The sequence below is a fragment of the Oncorhynchus keta genome, chromosome 7 (assembly GCF_023373465.1).
Source record: "Oncorhynchus keta strain PuntledgeMale-10-30-2019 chromosome 7, Oket_V2, whole genome shotgun sequence".
Lineage (NCBI taxonomy): Eukaryota > Metazoa > Chordata > Actinopteri > Salmoniformes > Salmonidae > Oncorhynchus > Oncorhynchus keta.
The window spans coordinates 4046729-4065111 of record NC_068427.1 but is presented as its reverse complement, the minus strand read 5'-3'; the positions used below and the strand labels follow the sequence as shown (position 1 = coordinate 4065111).

The 18383-nt window shown below is 43.1% G+C and overlaps 1 protein-coding gene across 5 annotated transcripts in view; it reads right to left on the bottom strand.

Moving 5' to 3' along the window:
* The window catches only part of nalcn (sodium leak channel, non-selective), a 267054-nt gene that overhangs the window by 177620 nt on the left and 71051 nt on the right, over positions 1-18383 (bottom strand). For all 5 annotated transcript variants that reach the window (XR_008139651.1, XM_052521864.1, XM_052521866.1 and 2 more), the window contains one exon: positions 15672-15758. Coding sequence is in view for 4 of the 5 variants with exons in the window: in XM_052521864.1 (XP_052377824.1) it covers positions 15672-15758 (87 nt within the window). In the remaining variant the exon portion in view is untranslated. The remainder of the gene's footprint in view (positions 1-15671; positions 15759-18383) is intronic.

The following is an 18383-nucleotide window of genomic DNA, read 5'->3' as shown; positions in this document are numbered from 1 at the left end:
CAGTCTGCTGTCCCCACTTGCTTCAAGATATCCACCCTTGTTCCTGTTCCCAAAGAAACCACAAGTAACTGAACTAAATAACTATTGTCACTTCTGTCATCATGAAGTGCTTTGAGAGGCTAGTTAAGAGTCATATCACCTCTACCTTAACTGACACCCTAGACCCACTTCAATTTGCATAGCGCACCAATAGATCCACAGACGATACAATCGTCATTACGCTGCACACTGCCCTAAGAGGAATACCTATGTAAGAATGCTGCTCATTGACTTTAGCTCAGCATTCAACACCATAGTGCCCTCCAAGCTCATCATTAAACTTTGGCCCCTGGTCTGAACCCCGCCCTGTGAAACTGGGTCCTGGACTTCTTGCCGACCCACCCCAGGTGGTGAAGGTAAGAAACAACATATCCACTTTGCTGACTCTCAACACAGCCCCACAATGGTGCGTCCTCAGCCTCCTTCTGTACTCCCTGTTCACCCATGACTGCGTGGCCACGCACGCCTCCAACTCAATCATCAAGTTTGCAGACGACACAACAGTAATAGGCCTGATTAGCAACAATGATGAGACAGCCTACAGGGAGGAGGTGAGGGCCAATGTGGAGTGGTGCCATGAAAATAAACTCTCCCTCAAAGACTTCAAAACAAAGGAGCTTATCATGGACTTCAGGAAACAGCAGAGGGAGCACACACCTATCCAAATTGACGGAACCAGTGGAGAAGGTGGAAAGCTTCAAGTTCCAAATCCACATCAATGACAATCTGAAATGGTCCACCCACACAGAAATTTGGCTTGGTCCCTAAGACCCTCACAAACCTCTGGTACGGCAACTACACAGCCCACAACCGCAGGGCTCTCCAGAGTGTCATGCGGTCTGCACAACGCATCACCAGGGGCAAACTACCTGTCCTCCAGGACACCTACAGAACCCAATGTCACAGGAAGGCCAAAAATATCAACAAGGACATCAACCACCCGAGTCACGGCCTGCTCACCCCGCTTTCATCAGGAAAGCGAGGTCAGTACAGGTGCATCAAAGCAGGGACTGAGAGACTGAAAACAGCTTCTATCTCAAGGCCATCAGACTGTTAAATAGCCATCGCTACCCGACTACCGCCCAGATACTCAGCCCTGCACCTTAGATGATGCTGCCCTATATACATAGAATCATTGGCCACTTTAATAATGGAACACTAGCCTCTTTAATAATGTTTACATACTGCTTCACTCATCTCATACACTTGAAGTCAGAAGTTTACATACACTTAGGTTGGAGTCATTAAAACTAGCTTTTCAACCACTCCACAAATTTCTTGTTAAACTATAGATTTGGGAAGTCAGTTAGGACATCTACTTTGTGCATGACACAAGTAATTTTTCCAACAATTCTTTACAGACAGATTATTTCACTTATAATTCACTGTATCACAATTCCAAGGAGTCAGAGGTTTACATACACTAAGTTGACTGTGTCTTTGTGGCTTGGAAAATTACAGAAAATGATGTCATGGCTTTAGAAGCTTCTCACAGGCTAATTGACATCATTTGAGTCAATTGGAGGTGTACCTGTGGATGTATTTCAAGACCTACCTGCAAACTCAGTGACTCATTGCTTGACATCATGGGAAAATCAAGAACTCAATCAAGAACTCAGAAAACAAAATGTGTAGACCTCCACAAGTCTGGTTCATCCTTGGGAGCAATTTCCAAACGCCTGAAGGGACATCTGTACAAACAATAGTATGCAGGTATAAACACCATGGGACCAGATGAATGTACTTTGGTGCAAAAAGTGTAAATCAATCCCAGAACAACAGCAAAGGACATTGTCATGATGCTGGAGGAAACAGGTACAAAAGTATCTATATCCACAGTAAAATGAGTCCTATATTGACATGACCTGAAAGGCCACTCAGAAAGGAAGAAGCCACTGCTCCAAAACAACCTTAAAAATGCCAGACTACGGTTTGCAACTGCACATGGGGACTAAGATCATACTTTTTGGGGAAATATCCTCTGGTCTGATGAAACAAAAATAGAACTGTTTGGCCATAATGACCATCGTTATGTTTGGAGGAAAAAGGGGAAAGGCTTGCAAGCCGAAGAAAACCATCCCAACCGTGAAGCACAGGAGTGGCACCATCATATTGTGGGGGTGCTTTGTTGCAGGAGGGACTGGTGCACTTCACAAAATAGATGGTATCATGAGGCAGCACAATTATGTGGATATATTGAGGCAACATCTCAAGACATCAGTCAGGAAGTTAAAGCTTGGTCGAAAATGGGTCTTCCAAATGGACAATGATGGACAATGACCAAGCATACTTCCATTTTTGTGGCAAAATGGCTTAAGGACAACAAAGTCAAGGTATTGGAGCGGCCATCACAAAGCCCTGACCTCAATCCTATGGAACATTTGTGGGCAGAACTGAGAAAGTGTGTGCGAGCAAGGAGGCATACAAACCTGACTCAGTTACACCAGCTCTGTCAGGAGGAATGGGCCAAAATGCACCCAACCTATTGTGGGAAGCTTGTAGAAGGCTACCTGAAACATTTGGCCCAAGTTAAACAATTTAATGGTTAATGCTACCAAATACTAATTGGTAGCATTTTGACCCACTGGGAATGTGATGAAAGAAATAAAAGCTGAAATAAATAATTCTCTCTATTATTATTCTTACATTTCACATTCTTAAAATAAAGTGGTGATGCTAACTGACCTAAGACAGGGAATGTTTACTTGGATTAAATGTCAGGAATTGTGAAAAACTGAGTTTAAATGTATTTGGCTAAGGTGTATGTAAACTTCCGACTTCAACTGTATGTACATACTGTATTCTATTCTGCTGTATTTTATTCAATGTCACCCCGACATTGCTCGTCCTAATATTTATAGATTTGTGTATTGTTAGATATCACTGCACTCTCAGAGCTAGGAACACAAGCATTCCACTACAACCGCAATAACATCTTCTAAATATGTGTATGTGACCAATAACAAGTTACTGTTTCGACTTAAATCGACTTGAAAATCTATCGCAAGACCTGAAAATGGTTATGGCTGTCTTGCAATGATCAACAACCAATTTGACAGAGATTGAACAATTATGGGCAAATGTTGCTCAATCCAGATGTGAAAAGCTCTTAAGAGACTTACCCAGAAAGACTCACAGCTGTCATCGCTGCAAAAAGGGCTTCTACAAAGTATTGACTCAGGGGTGTGAATATTTTTGTAATTAGATAAATAAAAATACATTTGTACAGATTTTATTGAACCTTTATTTAACTAGGCAAGTTACGACGTAATTGTCAATACATTTGCCACATTTTCTAAAAACGTGTTTTCAATTTGTCATTATGGGGTATGGTGTATAGATGGGTATGAAACATTTTGAATTCAGACTGTAACAACTAAATGTGGAATAAATCATGGGGTATGAATACTTTTTGATGACACTGTATTCTCACAGTGTGTGGTTATTTTGCCAAACAAGAAATATCCACAACACCTACAACCCAAAACAACAAACTATTTTGAGTAGTAAAGTTGGTTAGACAGTTCCCCTCTACAGCTTCATGTCAGATTAGGAGTTGTACAGGGCAAGTTCACACTTCTTGGGGGCTCATCCGGGATCTTATGTACATTGGCATCAATGGCAACCAATCCCATCACTGAGATGATACATGTCATGGCTATTTCTGTTCCAAGCTATTTCTGTAGCAGTCATCACCTCACCAGCGAACTCTACAGTGTCCTGATCTGGTTCCAGAATGAGCAGGTGTTTTCACAATTACCTGCTGCATTGCAATGTAACAATAGTCAGACGGAAAGACGGACACGCGTAGAGACAGATAGATGGACGGACGGACAGTGAGATTGACTGTCTCTGTGTCTACCTGTCAATCACACATGGATCGACCAAAAAACAAACAGACAAAAAGGCATACAGACAGACAGAGAGAGAGAGAGTGAGAGAAGGAAGAATGGACAGACTGACAGGCATGCATGCACATGTACAAGCAGGAAAACAGAGACTGACACACAAATGCAGACTGACAGAAAAGACAGACAGTGCAGGTAGAGCCCACCTGCCAGCTCTAGAATGTTCTAATCGTATGATGACCAATTACTCTAAAGGCTGCCAGAGCGGAAAACAACACCACACTTCACTTCCCCCGCAAACATACAGAGACAGCATAGCCCAGAGATTGAACTGCACTGTCTGCCTGTCAACTCTCCACAATTTTCGTCTGAAAGCAACGGGTGTGATTGCTCTTCAGATGCCAGGTAATTATGCCCGCCCACAAATGGCAGTCTTACACTGAGAATTTCCCGAAATAGTGATGTCGATCCACGTGTGATTGACTATCTCTCCGTCTGTCTGTCAATCAAATTAAAGTTTATTTGTCACGTGCCACGAATACAACAGGTGTAGACTTTACAGTGAAATGCTTATTTACAGGCTCTAACCAACAGTGCAAAAAAGGTATTAGGTGAACAATAGGTAAGTAATTAAATAAAAAACTGAAAAAAAAGACAGTGAAAAATAACAGTAGCGAGGCTATATACAGCAGTGAGGATATAACAGTAGCGAGGCTATATACAGCAGCGAGGATGTAACAGTAGCGAGGCTATATACAGCAGCGAGGATATAACAGTAGCGAGGCTATATACAGCAGCGAGGATGTAACAGTAGCGAGGCTATATACAGCAGCGAGGATATAACAGTAGCGAAGCTACATACAGGCACCGATTAGTCAGGCTGATTGAGGTAGTATGTACATGAAGATATGGTTAAAGTGACTATGCATATATGATAAACAAAGAGTAGCAGCAGCGTAAAAAGAGGGGTTGGGGGGCACACAATGTAAATAGTCCGGGTAGCCATTTGATTACCTGTTAAGGCAATCGTATGGCTTGGGGGTAAAACTGTTGAGAAGCCTTCTTGTCCTTGGCACTCTGGTACCGCATGCCATGCGGTAGTAGAGAGAACAGTCTTTGACTGGGGTGGCTGGGGTCTTTCACAATTTTTAGGGCCTTCCTCTGACACCGCCTGATGCAGAAGTCCTGGATGGCAGGCAGCTTAGCCCCAGTGATGTTTCTGGGCCGTACTCACTGCCCTCTGTAGTCGGAGGCCGAGCAATTGCCGTACCAGGCAGTGATGTTCTTGATGTTGCAGAGGTTTCCTGAGGGGGAATAGGCTTTGTCGTGCCTACTTCACAACTGTCTTGGTGTGTTTGGACCATTCCATTCCAGTTTGTTGGTAATGTGGACACCAAGGACCTTGAAGATCTCAACCTAATCCACTACAGCCCCGTTAATGAGAATGGGGGCGTGCTCGGACCTTCTTTTCCTGTAGTCCACAATCATCTCCTTAATCTTGGTTTTGTTGAGGGATAGGTTGTTATTCTGGCATCACCTGGCCAGGTCTCTGACTTCCTCCCTGTAGGCTGTCTCGTCATTGCCGGTGATCAGGCTTACCAATGTTGTGTCGTCTGCAAACTTAATGATGGTATTGGAGTCGTGCCTGGCCATGCAGTCATGGGTGAACAGGGAGTACAGGAGGGAACTGAGCACGCACCCCTGGGGGGCTCCAGTGTTGAGGATCAGCGTGGCAGATGTTTTGCTACCTACCCTCACCACCAAGGGGAGGCCCGTCAGGAAGTCCAGGATCCAGTTGCAAAGGGAAGTGTTTAGTCCCAGGATCGTTAGCTTAGTGATGAGCTTTGAGGGTACTATGGTGTACAACGCTAAGCTGTAGTCAATGAATAGCATTTTCACATAGGTGTTCCTATGTGAAAATGTGCGGAGTGCACTAGAGATTGCATCATCTGTGGATCTGTTTGGGCGGTATGCAAATTGGAGTGAGTCTAGGGTTTCTGGGATATTTTTATTTTACCTTCATTTCACTAGGCAAGTAAATTAAGAACAAATTCAATGATGGCCTAGGAACAGTGGGTTAACTGTCTTGTATAATTGATCATTTCAATTTTTCCACTGCTGGCCATGCTTTCCACCTGGCTACCTCTACCCTGGAAAACATCTCAGCACCCCCTGCAGCAACTTGCCCCCCCCCTTCTCCTTCACCCAAATCACCCAAAGACAGATGATGTTCTGAAAAATAACTGCAAAATCTGGATTCCTACAAATCAGCTGGACCCAGCCTATTCAACCTCTCTTTCGTATTGTCTGAGATCCCCAAAGATTGGAAATCCTGCCACGGTCATCCCCCTCTTCAAAGGGGGAGACACTCTAGACCCAAATTGTTAAAGATGTAAATCCATCCTGCCCTGCCTTTCTAAAGTCTTCGAAAGCAAAGTGAACAAACAGATCACCGATCATTTAGAATCCCACCGTACCTTCTCCACTATGCAACCTGGTATCCGAGATGGGCATAGGTGCACCTCAGCCACGCTCAAGGTCCTAAACGATATCATAACCGCCATCGATAAAAGACAGTAGTGTGCAGCTGCATTCTCGCAGATAGCTAGCTGCTATCCGTGTGACTATTGGCTGACGTCGATCCCGGAGCAAACATCAATTATTCCGGAGATAGCCAGCTGAAGAGTTCCATCAGACATTCCTGGGCTACAATCACCTATCCGGAACCGTTTTACTGACGATACGGAGCCCCACCCATCACAACTGGACTACCGACGTTATCTGCCCGAGGGAGTAATCCAACTGGCCCCTCCGTCTTGACGTTACCTGAACGCAAATCTGCGGCCTGCTAATCGTTAGCTGTCTTATTGGCTGCTATCTGAATAGGTCTATCAGACAATTTTTTGTCGGGTCACGATAACTATATCTATTTTGCCAATTGGATTGATCCCCTCTACCACACGGTACCCCACTAATCTACCGACGGAAACGCATGAGGTGTCTAAAAACAGACCTCCATCCAATGCTAGCTTGCTACTGATGGCCTGGCTAGCTGTCTGAATCGCCGTTACCCAAACCAACCTCACTATGCCTTGTCCATTGCTGTTCTGGTTAGTGTTTATTGGCTTATTTCACTATAGAGCCTCTAGCCCTGCTCATTATACCTTATCCATCCTTTCAGTTCCACCACCCACACATGCGATGACATCACCTGGTTTCAATGATGTTTCTAGAGACAATATCTCTCTCATCATCAATCAATACCTAGGATTACCTTCACTGTGTTCACATCCTACCATACCTTTGTCTGTACATTATACCTTGAAGCTATTTTATTGCCGCCAGAAACCTCCTTTTACTCTGTTCCGGATGTTCTAGACAACCAATTATCATAGCTTTTAGCAGTACCCTTATCCTACTCCTCCTCTGTTCCTCTGGTGATATAGAGGTGAATCTAGGCCCTGCAGTGCCTAGCTCCACTCCTATTCCCTAGGCGCTCTCTTTTGATGACTTCTGTAACCGTAATAGCCTTGGTTTCATGCATGTTAACATTAGAAGCCTCCTCCCGAAGTTTGATTTATTCACTGCTTTAGCACACTCTGCCAACCCGGATGTTCTAGGAGTATCTGAATCATGGCTTAGGAAGACCACCAAAAATTCTGAAATCTCCATCCCTTACTACAACATTTTCAGACAAGAAAGAACAGCCAAAGGGGGCGGTGTTGCAATTTACTGCAAAGATAGCCTGCAGAGTTTTGTCCTACTATGCAGGTCTGTACCCAAACAATTTTAACTTCTAATATTAAAAATCCACCTCTCTAAAAACAAGTCTATCACAGTTGCCGCCTGCTATAGTCCAGCCTCTGCCCCAGCTGTGCTCTGGACACCATGTGAACTGATTGCCCCCCATCTATATTCAGAGCTCGTGCTGCTGGGCGACCTAAACTGGAACATGCTTAACACCACAGCCATCCTACAATCTAAGCTTGATGCCCTCAATCTAACACAAATTATCAATGAACCTACCAGGTACCACCCAAAAGCTATAAACACGGGCACCATCATAGATATCATCCTAACCAACCTGCCCTCTAATACACCTCTGCTGTTTTCAACCAAGATCTCAGCGATCACTGCCTCATTGCCTGCATCCGTAATGGGTCAGCGGTCAAACGACCTCCACTCATCACTGTCAAATGTTCCCCGAAACACTTCAGTGAGCAGGCCTTTCCAAACGACCTGGCCGGGTTATCCTGGAAGGATATTGATCTCATCCCGTCAGTAAAGGATGCCTGGTTATTTTTTTTTACCTTCCTCAACATCTTAAATAAGCATGCCCCATTCAAGAAATGTAGAACCAGGAACAGATATAGCCCTTGGTTCTCTCCAGACCTGACTGCCCTTAACCAACACAAAAACAATGGCATTCAGCCCCCGTGATATGCAACTTTTCAGGGAAGCTATAAACCAATATACACAAGCAGTTAGAAAAGCCAAGGCTAGCTTTTTCAAGCAGAAATGTGTTTCCTGCAACACAAACTCAAAAAAGTTCTGTGACACTGTAAAGTCCATGGAGAATAAGAACACCTCCTCCCAGCTGCCCACTGCACTGAGGACAGGAAACACTGTCACCACTGATGAATCCACTATAACTGAGAATTTCAATAAGCATTTTTCTACGGCTGGCCATGCTTTCCACCTGGCTACCCCTACCCCGGTCAACAGCACTGCACCCCCCACAGCAACTCGCCCAAGCCTTCCCCATTTCTCCTTCTCCCAAATCCAGTCAGCTGATGTTCTGAAAGAGCTGCAAAATCTGGAACCCAACAAATCAGCCGGGCTAGACAATCTGAACACTTTCTTTCAAAAAAAATTACCTCCCGAAATTGTTGCAACCCCTATTACTAGCCTGTTCAACCTCTCTGTCGTGTCGTCTGAGATTTCCAAAGATTGGAAAGCAGCTGTGGTCATCCCCCTCTTCAAAGGGGGGGACACTCTTCACCCAAACTGCTACAGACCTATATATATCCTACCCTGCCTTTCTTAGGTCTTCGAAAGCCAAGTCAACAAGCAGATTACCAACCATTTCGAATCCCACCATACCTTTTCCGCTATGCAATCTAGTTTCAGAGCTGGTCATGGGTGCACCTCAGCCACACAAGGTCCTAAACAATATTTTAACCGCCATCGATAAGAAATAATACTGTGCAGACTAAATGGATGGTCTTCAACCGATCGCTGCCTGCACCTGCCAGCCCATCCAACATCACTACTCTGGACGGTTCTGACTTAGAATATGTGGACAACTACAAATTCCTAGGTGTCTGGTTAGACTGTAAACTCTCCTTCCGGACTCACATTAAGCATCTCCAATCCAAAATTCAATCTAGAATTGGCTTCCTATTTCGGAACAAAGCCTCCTTCACTCATGTTGCCAAACATACCCTCGTAAAACTGACTATCCTACCAATCCTTGACTTCGGCGATGTCATTTAAAAATAGCCCCCAACACTCTACTCAGTAAACTGGATGCTGTGGAGTAGTGACGGGTGACACACAGAGTTTACTGAAATGAGTCACATTACATGGCATTTTGTGTAGATACAATTTCAATTCCACTTTGCAACAAACTAAATGTGAAGAAATCCAAGGGGGTGAATACTTATGACACTACTGTACATTCCAAATGGCACCCTACTCCCTACATTGTGCACTATGGGCTGTGGTCAAAAGTAGTGCACCATATAGGGATTAGGGTGCCATTTGGGATGCAGTGTTTATATTCTTATTTGGATCCGGATGCACACAGTTTATCAACATTCCGTTCAGTATTGCAATTACCATGTTGGTGCATTTCTGCATCCCTATGTATGCATCTACCCCACCATCCTGATCACTGAGGACCTAGAATATTCCACACGATCTCTCTAGCCCCTGGGAAATGCTTGTTAGAGACCACCTAAAGTGAGACGATTCAAGACCAAGACTGGAGAGGGGGTGAGACCGAGTTAAGACGGGAACAACAGACCCGAGTCAAGACCGAGACCAGACAAATTTGATTCCAATTCAAGACCATGATTGTAATTTTACCAAAATCACCACCATAATAAGAGATCAAAATGTCCAGTATTTCTGTGTTCATATTTCAGAACAACATATGGATTATTTAAACATTCAGATAGAATAAATGCATGCTGATGGAAAATAGAGACACGCTACAAATGATTACTAACCCAAACACAGTGGTGAACAATGGGCATTCTACGCCTTCAGAGAAGAGCTAAGGACTTCTAAATAATAATAATTATTATATTACTATTTTCAATGATGTTCTGATTTAATCTCTTCAGTTTTTGTTGGAAAGGAAAGGGTTAACACTGAAGAGAAAAAAATATCCAATCAGGATTTTACTTTGTTAGTCTCGGGAGATAAATCTACCGAGCTAAGTCAGCCATTGGCTAGGCCATCAGAAGCTAGATATTAGGCATCTGCCATTCAACTGTATTTGGGGCAACATTTTGGAGTGACAGTGGAATCAAGAAATCACATTTTGACTTAATGGGTGGGTCCATTTCTACAAAAACGTATGGAAACTTTTGATAGGTCACTGTGCAATAGCGAGCAGTAGTTTTTCCACGGTTTAGCTAGCTTTTGTTGTCAGCTAGTTTGCAGTGGCTGCAACAGGAGTTATCAAAAAGGATGTTGTTGCTAATGTTAGCTTCTCCCATTTCAAGACTAACTTTCAACAAGAAGTTGTGTTTCAAATTATCATCATCTGGTGAGTGGAACTGTGTTTATTTATTTTTGCAGCATGCTTGCTGTTATTTAGTCATCTCTTTGAAAATAATGTGTGTGTGAAACTTGTTGCATTTAAACTTTAGGTCACAGGTTACTTTGTGTGCGAAAGCTGAAATGTTTTTTGCAATGGGAAGTAATAGTTGTACATTTCGATTGGGAAATGCTAAATGTTTTTTGTTTTGTTATTATTGGGACCAACTGGCTTATTATGTCTGAGTGAATGGACTATCAGCTGATGTACGAAGGGCTATATAAATACATTTGATTTGATTTGATCTGACTGCTAATCCAATGTTTTCCTATGTTTTTTTATGACTTTTCATACAGATTCTTTGGATTTTCACTCTATATCATACTTTTCTTTATAGAGCATGACATTTTTTGTCTGCTTAGAATGGCGCCGGAGGGGATGGCTTCCGTTTTGCACCAAACTGACTGGATGGCTTCCGTTTTGCTCCTAACCAACTGTGCTATTTTGTCTTTTTTTTCTCCATGCAACAACCAGTTGAGAGCTGCACACACTTTCTGCCTGCAGATGATATTCTACTGAAACTAGGCTGTGTGTTAGGCTCCCTTGAGAATATATTTCACGTGCTTTGGGATTGTGTAGGCTACTTTGTGCATTATTTCTCTATTGTAATAGATAATTGAAGTCGTATAACTCCACTATACTACTTTGATACACATCAATAGGGATTAAGAAGTGTGCATATGGAATGCCCACTGAAAAAAAGTGGGTACACGGTTTATACCTGCATATATCCTCCACTACACCACTGGCTCTTTGTGTTTTACAAAAAGTGCACTCTCCTACATGAGTGTGCTGCATTACGGCTGCTGTCCTTTCTGAATCACAAACATGTCACACCCTGACGGCCTATGGGTTTGCCAATGCACAAACATATCTATAACAGATATAAAGACTTAAGATATTCATGTGTATTTGGCCTGGCGAAGCAGTTATATGCGCTGACTGAATAAGCTCTCCAAGGCAAACAGTGGTTACTTTAAAGAATCTCAAATAAAAAATATAGTACCCCAATAAATAACAATAACAAGGCTATACACAAGGAGTACCGGTACCGAGTCATTGTGCAGGGGTACGAGGTAGTTGAGGTAATATGTACATGTAGGTAGGGGTAACAGTGACTAGGCAATCAGGATAGATAATAAACAGAGTAGCAGCAGCGTATGGGAAGAGTGTGAAAGTGTGTGTTTGTGCCGTCAATATGAATGTGTGTGTGTTTTGCGTGTGTAAGCGTATGCAGTGTGTGTTTTGCGTGTGTTTTGCACGTGTGTGTGTATGTGTGTTGGAGTGTCTGTGTAAGTATGTGTGAGTGTCCAGTGTGCATAGAGTCAGTGCTAAAAAGGGTCAATGCAATAGTCCGGTTAGTCATTTCATTAACTGTTATGGCAGTGTTATGGCTTGGGGAAAGAATCTGTAGAACAGCTTGGGAGTAGAACTTGGCCTTTCATACCAGCGTGTGTGTGTGTGTGTGTGTGTGTGTGTGTGTGTGTGTGTGTGTGTGTGTGTGTGTGTGTGTGTGTGTGTGTGTGTGTGTGTGTGTGTGTGTGTGTGTGTGTGTGTGTGTGTGTGTGTGTGTGTGTGTGTGTGTGTGTGTGTGTGTGTGTGTGTGTGTGTGTGTGTGTGTGTGTGTGTGTGTGAGTGTGTGTGTGTGTGTGTGTGTGTGTGTGTGTGTGTGTGTGTGTGTGAGTGAGTGAGTGAGTGAGTGAGTGAGTGAGTGAGTGAGTGAGTGAGTGGTGGTGGGTGGTGGTGAGTGGTGGTGGTGAGTGGTGAGTGAGTGGTGGTGAGTGAGTGAGTGGTGGTGAGTGAGTGAGTGAGTGAGTGAGTGGTGGTGAGTGAGTGAGTGAGTGAGTGAGTGAGTGTGTGAGTGAGTGAGTGAGTGAGTGAGTGAGTGAGTGAGTGAGTGAGTGAGTGAGTGAGTGTGTGTGTGTGTGTTTCTGCTTGCTTGTCTTTGTGACGTGTGGATAATTTTTACATTATAATACATCATCATTGGGAGTTTGTCCTCCAGCTACTCACTCTATCCCCTCTCTATCTTCCCACTCTTTTTGTCTCCCCTCGTTTTCCTCTTACCCACCCCCTCCCGCTCTCGCTGTTGGCAGTCACTCACACCAAGTGCTTGGCCTTTCCTGCATCAACATTGTGACAGCTGTAAGCCATGCCTGCTGCTTTCCCCTTATCTTTAAAGCCCGACCATTCTGATCGGTCCGACCAGGAGGCGACGACAACACAACTATTGTTTATATGTCATTTAAAACTCATCGGTCATCACAAGCCTTGCCATTACAGCCACATCTACGCATTAAAACAGTGGTAGGGCTCGTCTCATTTAAAATCACATTATTAAGGTGTTTCAACGTGCCTATTGAAGTCACACAGGGAAATGTAACCACAATGAGGTGACAAGCTGTGTTTGTGTGTGTCGGAGAGGCCTGTCGGGAGGGGAGTTGTGTGTGTTTGTCATCTATTGTGCCAGTTTGAAGAAACATTTGTCCTTTTTAGCAGTCTGAACTAGAAGCAGAAGCAGGACAAGATGCCACCATTGTCTGTGTGTCTCTTTGTCACTGGTCTGATTTTGAAGGAGAACTTACATTAAGGCACCATTGTAAATGGAGCTGTTCTTCCTCTAGAATGGAAGTAAACTATGTTCTATGGGGAGCGCTAGATTTTCTAAAGGGGAAAGGCAACTGCCTTAACTGTAATTCATTTTGCACCAACATTATTATAATTTTTTTAAATAGGTCGTTTCTGTCTGTCTGTTTCATGTTAAGTAGACTGGGAATGTCTGACGGGAATGTGATCAGAAAACTAAACTTTTGTTCTTATTCTAGCTGGTTTACATAACCCACCACTGAAACAGAGAGGTGTGTGGGTGAGTGAGAGTTCTCCTTCAAAATCAGACTTGAAACAGAGAGAAGGTGTGTGGGTGAGTGAGAGTTCTCCTTCAAAATCAGACTTGAAACAGAGAGAAGGTGTGTGGGTGAGTGAGAGTTCTCCTTCAAAATCAGACGACAGACCGACAGACCGACCGACCGACCGACCTACTGACCGACCATGGTGGCATCTTGTCCTGCTGCTTCTGCTAGCTCAGACTGCCAAAAAGGACAAATGTTTCTTCAAACTGGCACAGTGAATAGCACATTACTGGCACAGTGAATAGCTAGGTCTACTGTACATTACTGGCACACTATTTTGGGGGAGATAAATCACACAGAAACTGTCACAAACAGCCGAGGTGCCACATTCTTTTCACTTGACTCACTTCTCTTTTCATTTTTTATCATAACTCCCTCCCCTGTCCTCCTCTTTCTCCTCATAGAGGCAAGCTGATCTCAACGTGTGTGTGTGTGTGTGTGTGTGTGTGTGTGTGTGTGTGTGTGTGTGTGTGTGTGTGTGTGTGTGTGTGTGTGTGTGTGTGTGTGTGTGTGTGTGTGTGTGTGTGTGTGTGTGTGTGTGTGTGTGTGTGTGTGTGTGTGTGTGTGTGTGTGTGTGTGTGTGTGTAGAGATGGAAAACATTACAAAGTCACTAAATACATTAAAGATGTCAAAATGTATGTATTTGTATTTTTAAAACATTCTAAAATGTTTTATTGCTATGACTTTGATATGTGGTTGTTTATTTGTTAAGTTGAATGAACTGAATATAAAAGCCAATTTATGTTTGATCCGAAAATGCCTTATGGAGGCTCCCTACAGAGGGTGTGGCGCAACTGCGGATCCTCCGCAGGCTCGCAAAGGCCAAATCGAGCTCCGTACGGCGATGCCGTGCACCTCCCAGATGTTGTAACAACGCGGAGCACTCCGCATAGCTCCCACATTGACATTATTGGTTGATGGTAGATAGGGGCGGTACATCCTGTACTTCACAAATTCACTTCCTTGACAACAAACATGGAGAACTTTGATGAAAGGCTAATCAGGATACCTTGTGTAGGTACTTCAAAGACACAAAAATGTGTTGGAAATCCGGGAAAGGTTTGGGATAGTGATAGATGCGCTAAAGCGGTTAATGGAACGCAGACCATAGGGGATAAACGGACGTTGAATTGGTGCATATTCAACAAATCTGATCTAACAAAGTGGATATTTGTATTGTAACAGGCCCACAATGCGGTTACTAAAATCAAATTTGTATATATTCGGCTATTTTCACTGCATAACATGTATTAGTTGTCCCTTTTCAGGTTTAGAGAAAGTGAGTGCTAAATGCCAACTACTGTTCATATAAGCTGGTAGCATAGCTAATATGCAGAAATCAGTGTTGGTAGTCAAAGTAGTTTTTAACCGTATGCAGCTGGCTGATGACATGAACATGTGTTGGGGTTTGACCTCCATACAAGCATTATAATCCTTTACCTCAACATAGTGTGAAATACGCATAGAAACAATAGCCTAAATGTAGGCTAATTTTGCTGGGGGGAAATAGGGATGGAGATGCAGGTGGGAAAACAGTGCAACCGTTTTACTTCATGCAATCTTGGCTGAGCTCCTATGTCAAGCACCGGGAAACAGACTCCAACATCTTTTGTCTTTTTGTTTAGCCAGTTGCTTGTAATTAGCTGGATGGCTATAGCGATTAGCCCTGAATCACTATGAGCGGTGCGGTGCAGATCAATTTATTGGTTGCGTATGACAGCTCCTCGAAGCGCAAGTATGAAATTCTAATACTTCTGTGGAGGCCACATCGCAGAAAATGCTGTACGGCCACTGCAAACCTCGGATTGACCATGAAGAGCCTTTAAGTCGCTATGGATAAAAGCATCTGCTACATTACTCATATGTAAATATAAAATGAACACTTGCAAAGCACAATGGGTTTAATTCGAATGAGCTCTGCCCAAAATAATTCGTATTGGAACAGAATTTGGCCTTGTTTGGGGACGTGCACGCGTGTCTGTGTGTTCATGTGATATGTTCAGGAGTGATGACAGTGGTGCTGCTATTATCTCAGAGGTCTGTACCTGGAGGCAGGCTGGTGCGCGGCCATGTGGTTTGTTGACGTCCACAGCAACAAGCTGCCATCCTCCAGCCGAGTCCTCGTGGAACATCTGCGACCACAAACACAAGACGTTAGACACACACAAAAGCCGTCATGCACACACACAACTGTCAGAATAAGCATGTACACACATTTTAACAGACACACACCCTACGGCAGTCCTAATGGAACATCTGTGACCAGTAAGACACAACATGAGGGACCACACACATAGCCACAGGCTCTAACACACACACACACACACACACACATCTAAGGGTCTCAAACACACCAGGCAGCTGGATTGTGGAGTTGCATCAATCACAAATACATACACGCATGATTACACACACACCCTTTCAAACACATACTGTTTTTGGAACGGAGACTGAGGACGTCGTGAGTTCTGTTCCCATCCTTGTCAAACAAACATACTTGTCTGTTTGTGTGTCTGTGCATGTGCATACACACGTGTGTATGTGTACATACTGTATTCTGACAGTTGTATGGACAGCCTGTCTGGCTGCCTGACCAACATTTCAATCAACAATGCTACATTGCCCCCCAAAACATAGACAGGTTGGCTACAAGCACAAACAGACTAGCATCCAGGCTTGTGGGCAGGAGGAGAGGTGACTGGGATAGGAGGCAGAGGAGTACCAGTCTTGCCAGTTTGGGCTAAATTGAAAAGAGACACAGTCAACCTACACATTCATCTGAAAAAAATGCACCATGACTTTGCTGTGCGTCTGTTCAAACATCAACACATGCTTTTGTCAGCAGCAAAAACTCTGAAAGATAATCTGAAAGAATTATTGAAAACCCAGGTCTTTTCCCCTCAGTTGTGTCAATCAGTGTTTTATAGCATACACTGCTGTACTCAAACACAATGTAATGATGGATGTGTAATCTCAGACCTGCAGAGGTGCTCATCTGACACCCTATTCCCCATGTAGTGCACAATTTTTGAGCCGGTGGCCGGTGTCTTTTGAAAAGCTCTGTTCAAAAGAAGTGGCCTTTATGGGAAATAGGGTGTCACTTGAAAAGGTCTGGGGAAATAAATCTATATATTTTGGGAATAGGGTGTCATTTCATACATGCTCTATGATTGATAAGTCATACATCCTCCCAGTCCCCAAGGACCCCCATTTATTAGTGGAATATCAGTCTTCTTCCACTCGAGTCAATCGAAAACAGTAAAAGGCGTATTGCGCTAGCCCCTGTGACTGACAGCTTGCCGTATTGCGCCGACTAATTGCCTTTTTTGTCTCTAAATAAATAAAAGACTGGGGCGTGACACCATGACTATAATTACATTTGATAGTGACAGAAAATATTAATTGTTTTCAAGGTCGTAGAACTCTCCGTCTTGACGCCAGGGGCATTTACCAGGACATAAACAAATTGCTCACTGAGGAACATATGACAACCAAGCAATTTTTGTGGGGTATTTACCCCTTTTTTCTCCCCAATTATTTGAACTTGGCTCATCGCTGCAGCTCCCCAATGGATTCGGGAGAGGAGAAGGTGGAGTCATGCGTCCTCCAAAACATGACCCGCCTAACCGCGCTGCTTAACACCCGCCAGCTTAACCCAGAAGCCAGCCGCACCAACGTGTCGGAGGACACACTGTTCAACTGGCATCAGAGGTCAGCTCGCAGGCACCTGACCCACCACAAGGAGTCGCTAGAGTGCGACGAACCAAGTTAAGCCCCACCAGCCAAACCCTCCCGTGACCGTAGTATTACTGCATGCAACAACACAAGTTGTTTTATTTGAGGAAAAAATACTGTTGTTTCAGATCTAAAAATGTTTTTAGATTTTGAAAACCATTATGGAGAGATTTCAGTACCAATTTTTACTTTGTATTAGACTCTAGAATTTGAATGTCATATTTTGGAATTTGGAATGCACAAATTAAATCATTGAATTCATAAATTGAATTTGTATTTCATGATTTGAAACTGAATTGAATTAAGTTAACATTTTTTAATTCAATTTGATTTAATATTCAAATTCAATATTTAAGGTGGCTTTGAAAAATATTCAGCCCCCTTGACTTTTCCACTTTGTCACATTGCAGCCTTATTCTAACATTGATGGGGAAAAAAACAATTCATCAGCTATCAACACACAATACCCATAACGACAAAGCCAAAACAGGTTTTTAGAAATGTATCCAAATGCATTAAAAATAAAAAACAGATACCTTATTTACACAAGTATTCCACCTCTTTGCTATGAGACACAAAATTGAGCTCAGGTGCATCCTGCTTCCATTGATCATCCATGTGATGTTTCTACAACTTGAGAGTCCACCTGTGGTAAATTCAGTTGAATTGACATGATTTGGAAAGGCACACACATGCCTATATAAGGTCCCACAGTCGACAGTGCATGTCAAAGCAAAACATCTGAAGTTCTTCAAAGGTAAATGATTTTATTTGAATTATTTTCTGGTTTTTGTGGAAAATGTTGCATGCTGAAAGAGAGGCATAATCCTATGCTAGGCTATCAATACTGTTACACAAATGCTTGTTTAGCTATGGTTCAAAAGCATATTTTGAAAATCTGAGATGACAGTGTTGTTAACAAAAGGCTAAGCTTGAGAGCAAATAGATTAATTTCATTTCATTTGCGATTTTCATGAATAGTTAACGTTGTGTTATGCTAAATATATAAAAATATAAACAAT